The following is a 21,106-nucleotide window of genomic DNA, read 5'->3' as shown; positions in this document are numbered from 1 at the left end:
CACATGTCCCCAGAGACCACACAGTCATGTTGCTCTCCAAGGAGGTGGCCAAAGAAGATCCCTGTTCCCAACGAGATGCCCTCCAGATGTGCTGTATCTGTGGCCTCCAGAAAGCAACTCCCAACAAAAACCACTCTCTGTTGAAGGTCAAAGGGTCAATGGTCAAAAGTTTATCTTCAACAAGATAAAACCAGCAAATATGTATAGACAGAAGCCTTGAACACAACTACTGCATTGTATGGATGGGCTTCCATTCAGCCAATTGATTAAACCCTTTGTTAAGTAAGCCGAAGTTTAATGATTTTAATGACTTCCTGTTTGTTGTAGTCACGCAATTCCAAATATCTCTGAGCAGTTTGCATTAAGCAAAAAAATAATCTGATTCTCAGATTATTCTAAGAATCAGAATAATCAACACATTCTCTTCTAATGTATTGGCATCATTGGGGTAGATCCTCAAATGCCTTCCTGAAGAGGCTGATCTTCAAGATTCCTTGAAAGGCCAACACGGAGGGCACATACTCTTCAACAGAAAAAGGGGCCATTACCAAAAGGCTTAACCAGATCTATGCAGTTGGCATTGCCTCCATGGTAGACCACTGACCAATCTAAGAGCCCAGACTTTTGCTTTGTCTGCTAAAAACCTCTGGCTCCTTTTTCCAAGCTTCATCTCTCCACAGTGGAGAAGCAAATCCATGGGCCATTGATGGTATGATCCATCAATGGGCCACTGATTTGCTGGTCCAGTGGAGAAGGGCAACCAAAACCATCTTCTAGCAAACATGCATCAACCAGCTTCATCTCAAGCCTACATGGGCTTCCCAATCTTCTCATGAACTTCCAAGTGGGCACATGAATAATAATTATTATGATATAATATATATGTGGCACACAAGGAAAGTGGTCTTTAGAAGGACCAAGGTATGAAGCTGCCTACTTTCTAATGCATGTAGTCTTGGAATCTTTTCTTAAGTATTTGAATACTTTTTTTCCTCGTGTTTGACAGAAGATGACAACACTCTCAACTTGCCACATTGCTGTTATACATACCACAGCAGCAGCAACAAACATCTAAGAACTGCATACTAGAAGAAATAGTTGTGACTTGTTTGAAGACCAATTTTAACATAGCCATCACCCTTAGCCTTTACAATCAGCTCGAGGCTAAAAGATGAAATGTTCTTATTTTAGAGATGAGGAACTGGAAGACCCTGGTAACACCTGGGAAGCCAAGCAACATTGTCCAGGCCTGTAGCAATGCTGAAGCCCTATCTACCACATCAAAGGACCATTTCAGATTCCCACAATAAATCACACAGTCTGACCAAGGGCTGTCCAATATTCAGACAGAGTAGCCCCCCTGATCATTGAGAAGATTTTCAATCTAATCAAAATCAGGTTGTTTCCCTGGCCTAAGCCAATATGTTGATTTATACAACTACCTGTTCCACTGGTAAAAGGGACACTAGAATAGAATCCATGGAATGAAAAACTCTTTGTAAATGATACATAGGCAGTTTCCCAGAATATAGCAGCAACACCAACAATCCAGCCATTATCATGGTTGGATCTAGTCAACCATCTGATGATGTTTCTTCTTACAAACCAAGGCCTTCCTGGATTGATGAGACACACATTTGAATTAACCATGGCCCATTGACCTGGGAGTCCACCTGACATTCCTGTCTCTATCCAGCTGTTAGTTAACACCAACAAAGGACACTAACTTGACCAGCACTGGCCAGAGAGCATTTGGTCTTGACATGCCTTGAGTAGTTCATCCAGGCTATCTGAATTGGACAAATTGATGAGAAGGTTAATAATCTGGGTGGTGAAATAAAGGCAGGACCTACCTAAATAGCTCTTCCAGGGTGCCAAACAAACATTACACGTACAAACATACCAGCCTACTTGTCTGCCTGGCCAGCCGGATGTTGCCTACTGATGAAAAGATGTTGTGACGGTCATAAAACCAGTCGGTCACACGACCAACCCGATATATTGCCACATTTTTTGTGGTGTTCATTACCCCATGGTCATAAAATGAACGCCACAATGATTAAGCAAACCAATGGTTCACAATGGGAACAGTTTGGCCCAAAACTAGAAATGCCACATTTAAAATATAGTTATTTGACCACAGGATGCTCCAGGCAGCCCATAAACACATCAGTGTAGTCGAGCTCCTGGACTTTGGTCTCACATGATCGTGAGGGGAGCTTGACCATTGGAAGTTTGGAACTAGATGACGACTAGCCCCAAGGTACATCTGTTGAAACTTCAAATGGCCGCTAAGCAGCCAGTCATAAGTCAAGGACTATCTGGAGTCGTTTGGGTGCAGCTGGATTCCATTCAGTGTCAGCCAGGACCTAAAGAGGAGGCTCTCTCTCTCTGCTCAGCCCCCCCCCCAGGAGGGTTCTTAGGAAAATGGGGTGCGTTTATGCCCTCTCCTATGGGGCAGGCAAGAGAGATTTGCCATCCTAGTGATCTGTCCAGCTTTGGATCTTCTGAGGCAAGACAAACCCTCAATTTGGCCAACTGCTGTGAGCAGCGGGCAGTTGGTGGACCACTTTATTAACTTCTCAGATCCCTGTTTGGGCACCCCAATCAGACCAAGAGCAGTAGGCATTTCAAGCAAGGAAGCAATCAGAATAGAGCTGGAAGTGACCTTGGAGGTCTTCCAGTCCAACCCCCTGCTCTTCCAGTCCATCCCCTATACCATTTCAGACAGGTGGCTGGTCCAGGCTTTTCTTAAAAAATTCCAGTGATGGATCCCCCAGAACGTCTGGTGGCCAGCTGTTCCACTGGATAATTGTTCTCACTGTTAGGAAGTTTCTCCTTAATTCCAGCTTGCTTCTCTCCTTGATGGGTTTCCATCTATTGTTTGTGGTCCTGCCCTCTGGTGCTTTGGAGAATAGGTGGACCCCCCCCCTTCTCTGTGATACTGGAAGATTGCTCTCAGATCACCCCCCAGTCCTCCTTTTCTCTAGACTGGCCATACCCATTTCCTGTAACCTGCATTTGGGAGAGAAAAGCTCACCACCCATCTGAAATGGGATACGGGTCTCCTCCTTGAGGGGGGGGGGGAAGGTGTTGGACTACAAGACCTTCATGCTCCTTTTCAACACTGCTGTTTGGTTATTCCCAGGAGGAGGGGGGGGGCTGCTATGCTGCCACCCTGGAAGAAAAAGCCCGGCTTCCTCTCCAGGCAATGGAGCCGATGACCCCGTGAAAACCCTCGTGTCTCTCTCTTCTTTGAGTCGCTAAAGGAACAGGTCTCCGAACAATCAGCTGCGAGGTGGCTGGAGGCCTCTTTTTATATTTCCTCTTCAAGCGAGACAGACACGTTCTGCTCACAAGCTTTCATCTCCTCATGCCGCCCCGCATGTTAGCGGCTCAGCTGTGCCGACTTTTTTGTGCTGAGTGTCTGTGTGTGTGTGTTGCAGGGAGGGGAGGACGGGGAGGGGAGGAAGAGAAGCCTGGCTCCTCGCTTCATGCCAATAGGATCTGATTGACTGGCTTTTAATCTTAGGACTTTATCTCCCCCCCCCCCCGCCGACAAGTTACGGTGAAGTGGCTTCTTGGAAGCAAGTAAGATTGGAGCAGTGGGTGGCTGAGATGCGGGAGGGGGGGTTTCCCCTCAACTCTGGGAGATTGTGGGGATTGTGCCTGGAGCCCAGAGGCATTTGTGCAACCAAAGTCTTCTTCCAGCAGCAGCTATGGATTTGCAAAACGTTTCAAATTGGGGTAAGAGGTAGGAAGGAGAGAGACTAGCCCATAAACATGTGGCCACCTGTTTCTCTGCAGAAAAACTGCCACGCCTCCAGAAATCCCACAATTAAGGGTATTAGTGTGGCTGTTTGCTCCTTTGCCAACCGGTATGCAGAGGTGTGCCACTTCTGAACACAGAGGATCTAGCAAGGCAGGAGTGGGACTAGGAACCGGGGGATGGAAATAGCTAGGAAAAGATTTTAGACAAACCTCTCCGAGGTGCCCCAACTACTTGATGGTGAGTGACGATGCCCTGGAAGATGCGGGTCTGTTTCTCTGGCTTCACCCTCTATGAAAAAGGAATTTGGTCCTCAGGCCCAAATATCCTCTGTGCCATGAGCTCCCCAGATTTATTGCACTGCCACTAAGATGCAAGCATAGCTCATCTCTTGGAAAGTCAATCCAGAGGCAGCCATTCACAAGCCAGACATGGACGTCAAACGCCTGTGGAACACCAACCATCTAAAATGGCTCCTGGAGGAAGTCAACCCAGGGCTTCTCACGAGTGCAGCCCATCACTCCCTTTTAAGCTGCTGTTTTGAAAAGGACAGGCCAAGCTCCCACAACAAACCAGGGTATGGGTACCAACAGAAGTGAATATTTGCAGCTCAGGGTTGAATTGTGGGCTCCTTTTATGCTTCCTGAGCTTGGTTCTCCTAAGGTCCTCCTGGGTCCTCCTGGAACCAAGCTCAGAGAGCAGCGAGGACCCCACAAGAGGGTGGACCCACAGTCTTAGCAATTTCAGAGATCAACGTCACCCCACCTGGCCCACAACTGTGCTCTCCATTAAAGGACTTGCATAAATGAGCCGAGGTGGCGCAGCAGTTAGAGTGCAGTACTGCAGGCCACTTTAGCTGACTGTGTTCAGCAGGTCAGCGGTTCAAATCTCACCGGCTCAAGGTTGACTCAGCCTTCCATCCTTCCGGGGTAGGTAAAATGAGGACCCAGATTGTTGGGGGCAATGTAAATATATATATACATTGCTTACTGGTGTACACCGCTTAGAGAGTGCTTGCACTTAAAGCGGTATATAAGTCTCATAAATAAATAAATAAATAAATCACCTGTTGCTGCAACCTTGAACTCAAATCTAACCTTGAACTTTTTGCACAAGCAGCCTTCTCCTAATCATTGATCTCCCCCCTTCCGTCCTCCCCAGGGCGGCCCATCACTCGAAAAGAGGATGCTCAGAGGCAAAATTCGGTAATGCTCTAACAGCTGCCAGGTGCAAACCTAGTCATTGGTGCCTCAAATGAGAGGAAACGCATGGAATTCCTGCAGACTAAAACAAACGCAACTATTAAAAAAGAGAGATGAAATTCTTTCTCTCTTTCTCTCCCTCTCCCCCCTTCTCCCTCCCCCTCCCTCTCTCTCCCTCCCCCCCTCTCTGCAATTAAGCAGTTTTCTGCTATATGGTGATAATCACCTAATTATACTATTAATGGCAGTTCAACCTGCTCTGAAATAAAAGGACATTCTTCCAGAACAAGACGCCAGCTGTTTGTTACAGATGTCAAACAACTTTAAAGGATTATTATTATTAAAAGGAAAGGAAAGCGGGGAGGGAGGGAGCCCAAAACACTCTCATTTTGAACCCTTAGCCCTGCCTCCTCTGGGCTCCGTGAAGTTGCCAAAGTCTTCTTTGTGCCTGTGTGCCTCCGGGTGAGGGGAAGGACAGGGGGACGACATCTCCCGAAAGACAGGAGCGAAGCCCCCAGCCTTTTCCTCCAGATTTTGAAAAAAAGAAGCTTTGCTGCGCCTTTCATTTCTTTCCCATTAAATAATTCATTAAGGAAGGGGAATGTTGATCCAGCAAAAGAGCAGGCTTGGCGACTCAGGCGCCACGCCCCGGGTGAACAGAAACTGTAAAATTCGTTGTCATCTCCAGCCGCAGCCAAAATTAGTGCGCCTGGAGCTATTTGTGGTGGGCCTTTGGGAGCTCTCCTGGGCTTTGAGGCTGCACACAGATGTTCCAGTCCTGCTCCAGGGTCAGGACACAGACCTCCCTGACATTTGAGGGAAGAGGGGCTTGCTTCGAGGCCTGCGCAGAGAGGCATCAAGAACATCCCCCCCCCTTGGAGAAGCTGTGGCTGGGGTTTAATTGGGGTGCCCCAAAGTAATAAGTGCAAGGGCAGGGCATCGGAGAAAGTGAGGGTCTGTTTTTCCAGCTTTCTGCCCACAAAAAAGGAGCTTCTGTTACGTTTTCTTTACAAGGCTGGGTTGGCAAATGACACGACACGGTTCCGTCTCCTCTCCTCCTGTATCACCTGGTGCCTTTCTGTCACTCAGAAGAGTCAGAGGTGTCTGCCTCCTCCAGCTCCTGGGAAGCGCTTCTCTGCTTCTCTGTGGCTTGTGGGTCTGTGCACACCCACAGCTGACTTTGTGAGCTAGTTTAAGCGTCCTTCAGCAGGTTTGGCGAGGGTTAGGGTCTTCCTCTTCCTAGCATCCTGACCCTTTTCAATCTGGAGGTGAAAGTGGACCCTTTTGGAATGCCCAAGGTACGTTCTGCCCCAGGTCCTTCCAAAGTGCAACCGCTGTCTCCTCCTGCCATTTTGGGTCCATTTAGAATAAAAAGCAGCTCTTAAGACCACCTCTACTATTACTATCCTGGCTGGGATGTTTGCTTGCCTACTAGTCCTGACACATGCACTCCTCGACTTATAGCAGTTTGCTTAGGGACCCTTCCCAGGGCACTGAAAAAAAAAGTGACTTAATGACCGTTTTTCACACTTAACGACCGTTGCTAAATCCCCAGGGTCACGTGATCAAAATTCAGACACTTGTCAACTGACTCATATTTATGACAGTCGTAGCGTCCTGGGGTCACGTGATCCCCTTTTGTGACCTTTGGACAAGCAAAGCCAACTGGGAAGTTGGATTCACTTAACAACCGTGTTACTAACTTAACAACTGCAGTGATTCCCTTCACAACTGTGGCAAGGAAGGTCGAAAAATGGGGCAATACTCATTTAAACAAGCGGTGTGGCTTAGCAGCGGAAATTTTGGACATAATTGTGTTTGTAAGATGAGGATTTCCTCCACTTCACAGTAAAAATGCCCCTGGAGGCCACAACAGTATGATAGGGGGCTTGTAGAGGAAAGGAGAAAATTCCCCACATTTATCAAATCATGCACCCACCCTTGATGAGACTTGCTGATAAGTGATTTTGGGTCAAGAAGGAAAAAGTTTTAGAAGCACTGATCTATTTTTTTAAAAAAAAATAACACAGAGGTGGGAGATGACCAAGCTGAGCCCGAAGGAGGGGTCAAATGCGTCAATAGTCTTGAGTCTCTTCATGCCCACAAGAAATCTGAAGTCCACTCCAACTTAAATTCCTTTGAATTTATTCGCTTGGACCATTAGAAGCTCAGACTCTCCTAAAGAGCTTAAGCTTGCAATAAAGTTTTATATCCATTTTAAACTGCCTGGACTTCCTGATTTCCCCCCAGCTTGACAACAGAAGGCTTCAGGATCTGACCTGGGCCACCAGATTTGGCAGAACAAGTGAGAAAATCCCGGGGACTTTTCAGGATGACAGCAGAGCAGATAAAAATCAAGACGAGAGACAGCCACAAGGTCCAAGGTCCCTCTCTGTTTCTTGACACCTTACAACCGCCCTCAGAAGGCAGACAGTGTTTCCTTTCCTACTTGTCAGATGTGGGGCGAGTGGCCCCCAATTTCTGCCCTGCCTCCTCATAGCCCACTGGGAGGGACACAAAGGGAAGCACACTCCCTCGTCAGGATTGTTAATATGCAGTACAACAATGGCGCCTGCTGCCCTATTTCCCAGCAGATGTGCTTGCAATCGTACACCCTCGTTTGTATTACTCCACGTTTATTTCTTTTGCTTTTATCCAGCCTGCTTCAGGGAAGTTCAACTTTTACTTCTTTTGATCAAAACTTGCCATCCTTAAATGAGGGAAGATTGCCAGCTTTGGGGCAGGAATCTAAATTAACCTTCCTCCTTTTACTTCAACCTATCCTTCTCTGATCTGGAGACTGAGCATTTTCCGAATATATATCAAACTCCGTTGTTAAATTCTGGACACATTATGCAAAGAAGCCCCCCTCCCTGATAAGTCCATCATGCTGAGAAAGGTGGAAGGAAGGAGAAGAAGACAATCAACGAAATAGATGGACCTGATAGAACGGTGGTGGAAGACCTGAATGACAAAACAGGGGACAGATCCTCCTGCAGAAGGTTTAGATTTGGGGTCACTAAGAGTCAACACAGACTTGATGGCATATAATTGCTTAGTCAATCAATGGGAAGACTCAGCTCCCTTGTTATGTTCATGATATGGAAGGAAGAGGGGGAGGGGGGAGGAGAAAGAGAAGGAGAAAAAGAAGGAGGAGACAGAAACGGAGAAGGAGAAGGTGAAGGTGAAAGAGGAGAAAGAGAAGGAGGAGGAGGAAAAGGAGGAAAAAAGATCAGGAGTGAGGCGGATGAACGATATAATCATCATCATCATCATCATCATCATCATCATAGTTGGAAGGGACCTTGGAGGTCATCGAGTCCAACCCCCTGCTCAGGCAGGAAACCCTACACCATTTCGGACAAATGGCTGTCGAGTCTCTTCTTACAAACTTCCAGCGTTGGAGCATTCACCGCTTCTGGAGGCAAGGAGTTCCACTGATTAATTGTTCTAACTGTCAGAAAGTTTCTCCGTAGTTCTAGGTTGCTTCTCTCCTTGATGAGTTTCCATGATCTGTTGCTTCTTGTCCTGCCCTCAGGCGCTTTGGGAAATAGCTTGACTCCCTCTTCTTTGGGGCAGCCCCTGAGATATTGGAACACTGCTATCATGTTGAAGGCCTGAAGGACCAAGCTGGGCACAGATCCTATATGGCTGCCAAGTGATAAACATTGACTTTATGTGTCAAGTCACGCTTGACTGCTAACGACCACACAGAAACCTATTGATCCACCAAGCAACCAAGTTGCCCGTGGAACCAACAAGGGCTCTGCTATGCTCTGGACAGGGGAGGTTGGCCATTGCTTTGTTAGATGTCCACGTAAAACCTGTGGGATTTTCCTTAGCGTTAAAAACCTCCTGCCCATTCCCACCTGATGGGGGATGCTGGGAACTGTAGTCCTGTAGGGAGGGAGGATGGCAGACTGCTTTGAGATGCAGAAGGCCTGGACGATGGCAGCTGCCCAAGAAGCCTATGGAGACTGGCATGCCTTCTTCTGCCAAGGAGTGCCAAGAAAGTCTCTACCCTTTGCGAGGCGATTGATTTCTTCTGCCTGATTGCCAGCAGGTCATAGCCATCCTTCTGTCCCCTTCCAGCTCCAGAGGAATGGGAGAGGGGGAGAAGGGGGGGGGAGAGAGAGAGAATAAGAGAGACTTCCCCATCCATCCATCTGCCTCTTGTGGTAATTAGTCCGCTGCCTTTTCCCTTCCCCTCTCCTTTTGCTTCTTCCTTTTATGTTTTCCCCTTTTCTTCCTCTTCCCCCTCCCCTTGTCAAATTATCACAGGGGAAGAAAAGGGGGGGGAGAGAGAAACCCTCAAAAGTGGTTGACACTGTTGCCATGCCAACGGAATTTAGGACCTGTCGGGAAGCAAAGGATGCCTGTTCAGTGTGGGGTTAATATGGAGCTAATCCTGAGTGAACTGAAGTGGGAGATACAAAACACCTGCAACAACAAACAAGCCAGCAAACAAATACAGAGGGTGGGGAGCTAAATGGGGGCAAAGGAAGACAAAGGGCTGAGGGGTCCTTCTGGGGGAGGGAGGAAAGTCCTGGAAAGAGGAGGAACCACTTGCATTTTTAGAGAGATCAATGGCCCCTTGCAAAGGACTTTGGCCACAAAGGTGCCTTCATCTTACTAAGCAGCTTCTATTTCCTAGAAAAGGCATCCTTGGCAGGATTAGCAGGTCACCTCTGTTTTTGTGATCTAGCAGACCCTTCCAGAATCTTCTCTGTGTCTTAGAAGGAGATAGTTGGACCAGGCTGTTCAGACGGAATTCATGAGCCAAGCTCAAGTCACCACCAAGGGTGGACTTCTGGACTCAGAAGGAGAAGCCATCTTGAACTTAGGACCTCTTCTCTACACCTGTGGCAACCGGGGGGGGGGGAGGCGGGGGAGGCCCCTCTGCCGTACAGCTTTGGTTGCAGAGGTTGTTTCATGTGTGCCACACACGTGTCGCGCCTGCACTTACCGCTCACACTTACTTGAATGAAAAAAAAAAACCCATCTTCCCAACCCTCAAACACCCCCCCTCTGCTCCACAATCTGCTCCTGCTAGCGGGGTTACTAGCGGGGTTACCGAAGAGAGGGAAAAGAGGAGATGACTACGGTGGACAGTTCAAAGGTCGTGGCCTAGACAAGATCACAGGCCGGCGACTGAGGCTGACCCAGGGCAAATCCAGAGGACCCGAAAGGCCAGCTTTGCTGCCAAATCAAATTATCATCACTCTCCAGCTTGCTGGCAACCTTCTATTCTTCCTCCAGAGAGGAAACTTGCAAGCCCTGCCTTTGATCTCCCCAGATAAAGGATTTCCTCCCCCTTCGTCTTTCCTTTCCCCCCCTCCCTCCCCACCTTTCCCAGCTCCCGCTCAAGCCTTTAAAACAAATTTGGGTCTCTTTGAAAGCAGCCCCAGTCAGCTTGCTGATGGCCTTTGCTAATGTTCCCTTCCTCACCCCTCTTGTGCGGAATAGAATCTGATTGCAATTTCCTTTTATTAATGACTGGCTGCGCTGGTTGACCTGGACTAGTTGGGAAGGTAATTTGAGTCCAGCCTCCCCGTGCTGGAGAAACAGTTTGGGGGCTGCCAGCAGCTCAAGAGATGCATTTCCTTGTCCCTTTTCTCCTTCTGCAAAGGGGGGGGGGGGAAACTGGCTATGAGAAAAGAAGTGGGGAGGGGACAGAAAAAGGAGAGAGACGGAAAGGGCTTTGGCGAGATTGTGCTTCTGACAAAGGGCAGCGTTAAAGGAGGAATCTCACTTCTATTGCCTAAGTCCCCCAATTCATGATGCCCAGATTGGGAAGCAGCTCGGAGAGGAGCCTTGGCTTCTCATGTCCCCCCTCCCCAACTAATCCAGCTGGAAAACAGGCAGTGTCATTAAACGACCATGAAACAGGTTGATGTTGGAAGGTGGACCGAGTTTTTACTTGATGGAGCGCTTGGCTTCAAAATGATCAGTTATTTTCCAGAAAAAATATCGGATATGGGGGGAAGTGAACCACAACAGATTGCACATGAAGATCCTTGGACAGCAGTGTCTGAGAGGGGAGCATGGGAAAGGAACACAACATTCAATGTATCTTCTCACTTCAACAAGGCCCTCTAGATATGGACAATTGATTCAAGGGAGAATGTTTTCCCCCCAAGAAGCACGCAAAGCAGGCACAACAGCTTTAACCAACTTCGCTAACTAATGCCCTCCACGTGTCCTGACAAGAACATCCATGTAGCCAACTCTGGCCTTCACAGGCTTCAGTCAAATCTTGAGTTGCAAGTCTGAGGATCTCCATGGTCAGAATCCACATATATAAGAATGTCAACCACCACGATGAGCCGAGGTGGCGCAGCAGTTAGAGTGCAGTACTGCAGGCCACTTTAGCTGACTGTGTTCAGCAGGTCAGCGGTTCAAATCTCACCGGCTCAAGGTTGACTCAGCCTTCCATCCTTTCGGGGTAGGTAAAATGAGGACCCAGATTGTTGGGGGCAATGTAAATATATATATACCTTGCTTACTGGTGTACACCGCTTAGAGAGTGCTTGCACTTAAAGCGGTATATCAGTCTCATAAATAAATAAATAAATAAGTAAATCTCAATTTCCCAACGACAAAATAACCATCACCGAATAGTGGGTTTTTTTTTTAATCTTCCGTCCTTTTTTTTTTTAAGCTGTTGGCAACACACCTTCTTGGTGGCTCAGAACCAAAACCAAAATTTCAGGGTGTTCAACTTTAAGGAAAAGTCTTAAGACAAACAGGAGAGGCAAACAAGTCAAGGAAGAGATACGTGGTAGGGACGAACAGGCTTCCCTTGCCTGTGAATCGAGCTATAATTACAGGGACACCAGGAGGTATCGCAGTCTGGATACCCTCCAGATATGAAGACTTCCACTCCCGGGATCCTCAGCAATAGATTGGCAGAAAAGATCCAAGCATCTGTATAGAGCTCAGCTTGTGGGAGAAGATCTGGTCAAGACCTCTCCAAGCCCTATGACCTAAATTCCTGTTAAGAGGTCCTCTACTGCTGGCCTGCTATTTACAGTGAGAGAAATCCATTCGTGATCAAGTATGGCTTTTTCATTTGGATGGTGAGCTTGGAATCCTCCACATGAACTCCGTTTCTCTCTCCTGCCCTCCTCGCCGGTCAAGACACAGAGACGTCCTTCAACCCAGATAACTGTAGGGAGCTCCAGCTAGACACTTCCAGTGTCAGCTCTGCCTTTTAAGTTCAGAAACTGCCCAGAAGGCAAAAGGTAAAGAGCTGCTCTGACTGGTCTCGCCACCCATTTGTAGTGTGATCAGGAGCCCTCACCCTCTTGACCTGCGGGCATAATTAAGAGAAGGGAGTAGGCCGTGTGAGACGCGACTGGCGCGTTGCTAGCTAAACCTTTGAAAAGGTGGAGAAAATCAGGATGCCCATTGGCCCTTTCTGCAGGGGGAGACCTCTCTCCCTGTCACTCCCTCTGCTCCAGCCAACCTGGCGAAGGTTGAAATTTCTATTTGTGATGACCCTCCTTGGTGCAATTAGCATTTCTCACATCTCCCGATGGCCTGGAAAGGTGCATAATTTTCTTTAATTGCTTTGGATCTCACAGCCTGACACTTTCCCTTCTGCTTCCACCCACCTCCCCTCTGGTGCTCCAGAGAAGAGACTACCTGATGGATGCCAGGAGGAGGAGGAGGAGGAGGGAGAGAGAGAGAAAGAAGGAAACCAAAGGGGAAGAGGAGGAGGAGGAGGAGAAGAAAGAGAGGAGGAAGGGGAAGAAGAAAAACATAGAAAGAAAAGGAGAGGGGAAAACAAAGAGAAGGAGAAGAAGAAACGAAGGAGGAGGAGGGAAGAAGAAGAAGAAGAAGAAGAAGAAGAAGAAGAAGAAGAAGAAGAAGAAGAAGAAGGAGAAGAAGAAGAAGAAGAAGAATTAGGAGTTCTTTGACTACTTTAGAGAAGCCTCTGAGAAATTTATCGAAATTGTGTCCTTTCTCTGTCTCCACTCATATCTTGACCTCTTTCTAGCTTAAAGAAAGGCTGGTTCTAACAGGAAAGCTGAAGTCAACACTCAACCATTACAGAAGGACAGAGAAGTTGCACACAGCAAATCCTGCTGGACTGGAGTCTGTCAGCTAAAAAAAAAAAAAAAAGCACAGGGGTGGGTGGGTGGCTGGCTGGGAGAGCAGCCAAAAAAAAGTGGGGGGGAGGCAGTTCTCTTCGCATCTGTCCAGAAGGCTCTCCGGAGCCTGCACCAGCTGGTTTTTACAGGACAAAACCAGGGACAGCTTTACTGATTTGTGCTTCAGGTGCTGAGAAAACCCAAAGATGCAAATCAGGCTTTGTCGTCTTCAAAGAGAAGAAAAGCTTTGTCAAGACAAGAGAGAGAAGCAAACGAGCTGTATGTATAACAGAGCTGTATGTATAACAAACACCAGTGTGTGTGTGTTTTTTTCCCCTTACAACACAAAAACTTGTAAGAGGGACAGAATATATTAGCATCAGATTTCCTCCGCAGCCTGCTTCAAAATAATTCTCTAACCGCTGACATAATACCTCCTCAACCAAAGTGACAAAGGTGTCTTCATCCTTGCTTTCCAAACCTGGCACACCCAGCTTGGAAAAACTGAGCACCCTCAAACCCCACAGAAAGAGAAGCCACTTGCTGGTTCCCTACCATTTCAAACACAGTGAGGGTTAAGATATTGTCGCAAGGCCAGAAGAGACAGTGGCATCAACTGAGCACGGAATGGATCCCAGTGGCCCAGACAGGCTAAAAATTGGGACCTGCAACTTAACAGAAGTTGGGGCTCTCCATGAAAAGCAGAAGGATGGGATGCCTAGATTTAAAAAAAAATGGTCAGGGGATGAACTCACTATCAATAGTTACACAGCCCCCCCCCTCAACATGGCTGGTTTTCAAGAACCACACGGTGGCTTTGAACCCACTACACATAGGTCAGGAGAAGACCCACGGGAAGGGTCCTTTCAGAGGCTTGCAGCTTCTGATAGGCCAGGCTTTGTGGGTCAGTACCAGGCTTTGTGGGGGTTTTAAGAAGAGATTGGAGCCATTTGTCTGAAATGGCATAGGGTCTCCTGCTTGGGTGGCGGGGTTGGCCTGGAGGACCTCCAGGGTCCCTTCCAACTGCTCTGTTATTCTTTTCATGATCATGTCTATCCATCCCATCAAGCCCAAAGAAAGCCTGGAATGGTATAGCATCTCCTGCCATGGGGAGAGGGATGGACTAGAACAGAGGTTCTCAACCTTGGCAACTTTAAGACTCGTGGACTTCAACTCCCAGAATTCCTCAGCCAGCATGGCTGAGGAATTCTGGGAGTTGAAGTCCACGAGTCTTAAAGTTGCCAAGGTTGAGAACCCCTGGACTAGAAGACTCTAAGTGGCATCCCACTCACAAGAGTCACGCTTTAAAAGACAAAATGGGGTCTTCATGCCATGACACATTGTAGGACCCTCATTTTTTTCTTCTCAATCCCCCCCCCCACGGCCAAGAGCTTTGCCCCCACAAAAGGCATGCGGAAAGCTAAAATCAAGTCTTCTGGGCCCTCTTTATGCCCTCCAGTTTTAAGCACCTTCAGGGAAATATAAGCGTCATACTATTTTCAGCATCATAGTCCAATAAACACTGCAGGAACAGAACAGGAGCCCTTTAATCCCCCCAAGGACCTCTAGTGTCCTTCATACTGCTGCACATACAGCTAGATTACAGCTACTGTGGGTTCCAACCCCAGTTTGGCACATCGAAAACTCCCTTTTGCTCCCCATCGGTCCTTGAAATTATTGAAGCATCCTTTGAAAAGGAAACAAAATTAAAAGGAAAACCATGAGACAGGAAAAGAAAATACATTGCAATTGCTAAACAGAGCTACTACGTGTAACAGTTCACCAAATAATATAAGGCAAAATCAAAAGAAAGTATAAAGTTTGCCACTGGAAAAATCCAATCCCCACTTTTATACTGATATTCAGGTAGCCCTCGTTTTACAACTGTTTGGTCGGTGACCGTTCAAAGTTACAATGGGGCTAAAAAAAGTTGCTTATGGCTGGTCCTCACTCTTATGACCATCACAGCATCCCCATGGTCACGTGATCAAAATTTGAGCCCTTGGAAACCGTCACCATGTTCTGAGCCGTGTGATCACCATTTGCGACCTTCCTCGCTGACTGTGATACAACTGTAATGAAATTCCACAATACCCGTCCGTGCAAAACATCTAGCTGAGTGTTTTTCACTCTTGGCAACTTTTAAGGCCTGTGACTTCAACTCCCAGAATTTCCCAGTAATATGTTAACACCAGGAGTAATACCAGATCAACAATCAAGCCGTAAACAATGAACTACCAACTCAGGCAAACAATCCAATGGGAAACAACAGCCTGACAAGGAACCCCCCCCCCAAAAAAAAAAACATTGCTCTCACCAGCAGTGACAGGCCCAGCCAATTGTGGATAAACTGAGAGCAAACCCCACTCCCTTCTATCACTGATGACGTTCCCTAGTTGGGTAATGAAACGTCTGCAAGAAAACCACAAAGCTCAGAGAGCACCAAGGACTCTACAATTCAACTCAGAGCTACAAATATTATCTTTTGTTGGTATCGTTCATTGAAAGGTGGCACACCACACCACACACTCACTAGACTGAAGCCCTTAAAGTTGGCTTCCTACCGCAGGTTTCGTCATACACCAACTTTGCAGGACAAACAAATCCCACGATATTGATCAAGTACATTGGTGGGTGGGAAGAGTTACGGCCTTCTCCATCATCGCCACTGATAACTTATCAGCTTGCAGGGAAGTGAGGTCAGTGTGGAAATTGACCTAGATTTGTTCACCTCCAAACTCTGTTGCATTACGAGCATTGCTGGTTTTCTTTGCTAAACATCTTAGCTTATATGGCTTTAATCCAGGAATTGGCAACTCTGGCCCTTTTACGACCTGGGGACTTCAACTGCCAGACTTCCTGAGCCAAGGTCGGTTCAGGAATTCTGGGAGTTGAAGTCCACAGGTCATAAAGGGGCCCTAATTGCCCATCCCTGTTTTAATCAGAACGATGAGGGAACTGAATTGAAGAAGCCAAAACAGGCACATGAAAACTGGGGTCATGTAGAGAACCACACAAACCCTTCTCGCACATCCAAACTCTTGTTGCTATTCTACACATTTGTCATGGGAGCCCCCTTTTCCCTAGCCACACAATGTGCTTCATCTGAAGAGAGGGAGGGAGGGAGGGAGGGAGGGAGGGAGGGAGGGAGGGAGGGAAAGAAAGAAAGAAAGAAAGAAAGAAAGAAAGAAAGAAAGAAAGAAAGAAAGAAAGAAAGAAAGAAAGAAAGAAAGAAAAGTTAAATTCTTGGAACCAACTGCCACACAGAGAAGACACTTCCTGATAGCTGCACAACCGGTGGCGGGGCTGAGAAAACCACAGCTGGTGTGAAATGATAGGGGTGGCCAAGGAAAGGGGGGAGGGCTCCTTCGCTTCCCCACACCCCCTGCAAAGCCATGGAAGAGTCACTTGGCAGACAGTTGCCAAAGAGGCTACTTTAGGTGCTTCTGCTGCACCCAAGTGGAGTCCCTCTAATCTGCATGAGTGACCCAAACTGGGGGCTCATGAAGTTAAGTAGGTCTCTTATGACTAGGTATTTTCTGAGCCAACTCAGAAGAGCAAGGATTCAATGGTGACCGCCGTCGCCTCCCTCCCTCCCTCCCCACCGTGGGGATTAAGAGGATTGGGGAGGCAGTGGAAGAAAGCAAGAGATGCAAGCAAACAAGGAGAGGGGGCAGGCAGGGGGACGTGGGGACAGCAACCCTCCACCCTCGGAACCACTTTGGCTCTTCCTGCTACGTGATCAGAGCTTACTCATCCATGAAACAATATTAGGCACCAACTGGAAAGTAACTTCACACCATGCTTCTTAACTCACCGTAGATTACTTAAAGTGCTTCTGCTGCTCAGACTCCTGAATAAAACAAGAGGCACCACTTAGGAAGCCAAAGATGGTGAACAAAGGGAGCAGGGGGTGGGATGCACCCCAAGGGCTATTTAGACCCCACAGATACGATAATCACACAACACTTGCAGGGGGGGGGCTGGGCTGAGGGTCTTTTGGCTTCTGCTGGATTTACTTCCTGCTGTAAACCCACTAGTGCTAGGGTAGACACATCAATGCCTTAGATTCATCAACCATGTAAACCCACCAATACCGTAGATCCATCAATGCGGTAGACCCATCAATGCCGTAGACCCATCAGGGCTGTAGACCCATCAGCCTTGGGCTCATTCTGGGGGGGGGGTGGAACCTATGGACCCCAGCCCATCACTTTAAGAGTTGATGACCCTACAACACCTCCTCCAATTTATTCCCCACTGTTGCAAGGGGGACAGGATTATCTGCCAGGTCCTTCTTCCTGCCGAAGGGCTGGCAGACACAAGCAGAGCTCAATTCTTTTCCCAAACTACCCTTAGCTAAACCCAAAATAGCAGACAACAGAATTCAGCCTAACTCTCTGCCAGCAGCTGCCAATTTGCAAGCAACTCTAAGCCTGACTCTTCCACCCAGAGTGGCTGCCCGGGATCAAAACCGGGTTGCACCTCTGAGAAGCAAAGTAGAGAGTATCAAAACAGCACATTCAAGAAGTTTCTTTGGGGTGACTCCCTGAGCTTGCAAAGGACCCAACTGTTGTAAAACTCCAACAGAAAAATTGGAAGGAAGGAAGGAAGGAAGGAAGGAAAGGCAGAAAGGAAAATACACCAAGAGCCACCTTACCTGGTAAGTAATAGAGGGGTGGTTTCAGTCCAAACATGGTTTAGATCACTGATCCAAGGCATCCAGAAGGAAAAATAAACCAAAAACCCAGCGATTTAAAAAAAAAAAGGGGGGGGGGAGCCGAGGGGCTGGAGAATAGGAAATAATGATAAATAAGTCGGAGGAGTCTGTTAAAAAAGAAAATTAAAAAACAACAACAAGCTGCACCTGGACTAAGGAAGGGAAAAATTAAAAAGGACTGCAGCTGATAGATAGGTGTATATATGAGTCTTCGGTCAATTTTGTGTTAGCCTCACTTCTGCAAACAGCTCTAGTCGGGCACAGCTTGTCTTCTAGTCTTTCCCCTTTTTTCCTCTCCTTTGCTTCTTCCACCTTCCCGGTTGCCTCTTTGGAGTCCGGTGAGATGCAAAGAGAGAGAAACATGCACGCGCGCGCGCGCTAACACACACACACACACACAGAGAGAGACAAACCAAAGGCAGAGAAAGAGAAACTAAAGAACAAGGCAGAGAGAGCAGAGGAAGGAGGTGGCAGCTCGTGTTTTTTCGCACTCTCTCTCTCTTCTCTCGGCTTTCTTTAAAACAAAACCAAAAAATAATAATATATATAAAATATATATATATATCCCCGAGAATCTCTCCTTTACGCTTTACTCATACGGAGAGCGAGCGAGCGCGCGAGCAAAAAAATATATTAAATAACATAAAAATAACCAGCAAAGAGGACGGGAAGAAAAAGATCAGAGCCCCCCCCCGTCATGTTCGCGAGCCCCTTCCTCCATTCAGCGCCTCCTTGAGTGTCAAGGGGAAGGGGAGGGGTGCGGAGGGAGTCAATGGGTCTGTTTTCAAAGGGGCTCCATGCTCAGCCTGGCATTAAAAAGGAGCAAAAAGGAGGAAGGGGAGGGGGGGGGGTCCCTGCCAGAAGGGAAGGCGAGGAAGAGGCAGCAAAGTGGAGTTGCGCGCGGCGGTTGTCAAGAGGAAACGGGGCTTTGTTTTAGCGTCCTCCTTAGTGACTGGTTTACAAAAGGGAGGAGGGGGGAACGGTGGCGGCGGCGGCGGCAGAGGGCGGGGGGGGCGGGCGAAGGGGGGGGGAGAGGTGTGGAAAGGATGCGCGGCACCCGCGAAGGGTCTCTTCCCCTGCCTGCCGTCCCCTGCCCTAGGGTCCTGCTGGGGACGGCCAGGTGCTAAGTTGAGCCACCCGAAAGGGCAGGGAAAGGACCGCAGGCGGCCCCAGAGCGCAGCTGGCACAGCCGACCAGGGTCCACCTCGGAGGGGGGGGGGGGTTAGACGGTCCCAGCAACTCGGAGAGGAGGAGAAGGAAGTGGAGGAGGAGGAGGGAGGAAGAGGAGGAAGGAAGTGGAGGAGGAGGGAGGAAGAGGAGGAAGGAAGTGGAGGAGGAAGAAGGGAGGAAGGAAGAAGAGGAAGAGAAGGAAGAAGAGGAGGAGAAGGAAGAAGAGGAGGAAGAAAAGGACAAGGACGGAGGAGGAAGGAGGAAGAAGAAGAGGAGGAAGAAGAAGAGGAGGGAAGGGAAGGGCAAGGCCGGCCGGCCGGCAGGCAGGCAGGAGGAAGGCTGCCAGCCCCCGTCCCTTCCAGCCCCTCGGGAAGGCAACGGAAAGGAAGCGCGAGCGAAGAGAATGAAAGCCGAGCGGTGGCCGCAGACGCGGAGCCTCCTCCCCCCCCCCCCCGATCAATTTTCATGCAAGAATCATTATCGGTAAATTGGAAATCTGGCGAACTGACAGCAAAATTTGTCTCTGCTAATGAAAGAGCCGAGCAGAGGAGAAGCCTCCAGCATCTGCTCCGGCCGAGACGAGCCGCCTCCGCCACCGTCCGCCGCTCCCCCCCCCCCTCCGCCGCGGGTGGGTCAGGCCGGCTGGCTTCTCGCCTTCGCCTCCTTCGGGGTTTTCACGCCAAGGGAAGAGAGGACCGGGGGGGAGAAGCAAAGTGACGGGGGGGGGAGGAGGAAGGAGGAATTTAAAAAATGCCACTTGAAAAGGGGAGCAAAAGAGGCTGGGGGGGGGGGGAGGAAGAGGCAGCCCGGAGGATCCGCAAGCAGATGGCTCAGATGAGGTTTTTTTTTTTTTTTCCCCACCCACTTCTGGTCTTTCAGGGCAGGAGAAAGGAGGGGGGGGGTCTGGAGTGCAAATAAATGGGCAAAGTCTTCCATCCACCTTCTTCCAAGCCCTCCGCCAGGGTCGCCTCTCCCCCACAAGGGTCTGCTTTCCATGGGCAGCGGCTGCTGGTCCAGGACAAAAAATCTCTCCATACAAATAAATGCCCCCCTTTATCCTGGCACACCCTAAATAAGGATGGTTAAGGATGGCAAACCAAGGGAAGCCCCTTCCCCTTGCCTCCTCCCTCTCTCGCTGGGCTCCTTGTTGGCTTGGGCACCCCAAAAGCAGCCAAGCGGTCCCAATTACTAGCAGCCTGGGTGAAACCTCATTTGTTTGGGGTACGGGTGAAGGTGCTGGCCTAGAAACCAGGAGACGGGAATTCTAGTCCCTCCTTAGGCATGAAAGTCAGCAGGGGGACTCTGGGCCAATCGCCAGGAGGTGGTGAGTTCTAATCCCACTCTAAGCAATGAAAGCCAGCTGGATGACTTTGAGCCCAACCCATCTCACAGGGTGGTTGTTATGGGGGTAAAAAAGGAGGAGGAGGAAGGGGTTTTATGACCATTCGCTGCCTTGGGTTACTTATAAAGCAATAAAGCAGGATAAAAATCTAATAAATAAATTTCGGACTGAAAGCAACATAAACATTCCCCTTAGCTTTCCGTCTTAGCAGGCTAAGCAAAGAGCTAAGGGCAGATTTTGCTCCTTGATCCAACCTGAATCTCTCTCTTTCTCCCTCCGCTCACCCAGTTATCTTGCCCTGTTGCCCAAAAAGAACCTGTTTACTAAAGGTTTTCAAGCAGAGTCCCTGAAAGTCCCCAGGGTCCTTGAAGGTCATCAAGACAAGCCCAGCCAACCCGAAACAGGGCAGGGAGGCTTGGCAAAGCATCCTCCCAGACAGCCAAGGCCACAGATAACTCTGCTCCCTTTTCAAAGCTTTCTTTGCAAGCCAAGAACCTTCTTCGTTGGGCATGTAAAGCCTCTTAGATCAGGCTAGCGGTGCCTGCGGTGGGGGGGGAGAGTTAGAGAGAGAGAGAGAGAGAGAGGGTATCCTTGAATCTCAAGGCAAAGCAGATGAAATGGAAAACAGAGAAGGTTTTTTTTTTCCCTCCTCCAAAGTATCCAACCTGCAGCGATGCAATGCATTAAAAATGCATTTGGCATCCAGGGCTGGTTAATTGAATCAGCAAATCTCCAATTTAAAAAAAAAAAATTACAGAACTGGGTAAGAACAACTTCTAGACCAGATGACCATTGTTAAAAGAGTCG

The 21,106-nt window shown here is 48.5% G+C and overlaps 1 protein-coding gene across 1 annotated transcript in view; it reads right to left on the bottom strand.

Moving 5' to 3' along the window:
- The window catches only part of GSE1 (Gse1 coiled-coil protein), a 103,524-nt gene extending 84,912 nt beyond the window's left edge, over window positions 1-18,612 (bottom strand). Inside the window, exon 1 of the mRNA XM_039356001.1 lies at window positions 17,728-18,612. Within this exon, the coding sequence (XP_039211935.1) occupies window positions 17,728-17,764 (37 nt within the window). The 5' untranslated portion in view covers window positions 17,765-18,612. The remainder of the gene's footprint in view (window positions 1-17,727) is intronic.
- Window positions 18,613-21,106: the final 2,494 nt, after the last annotated feature.

The sequence above is a fragment of the Crotalus tigris genome, unplaced genomic scaffold (assembly GCF_016545835.1).
Source record: "Crotalus tigris isolate CLP2741 ecotype Arizona unplaced genomic scaffold, ASM1654583v1 scf7180000018783.1386937, whole genome shotgun sequence".
Taxonomy (NCBI): Eukaryota; Metazoa; Chordata; class Lepidosauria; order Squamata; family Viperidae; genus Crotalus; species Crotalus tigris.
This window is presented reverse-complemented; position numbering and strand designations above follow the sequence as displayed.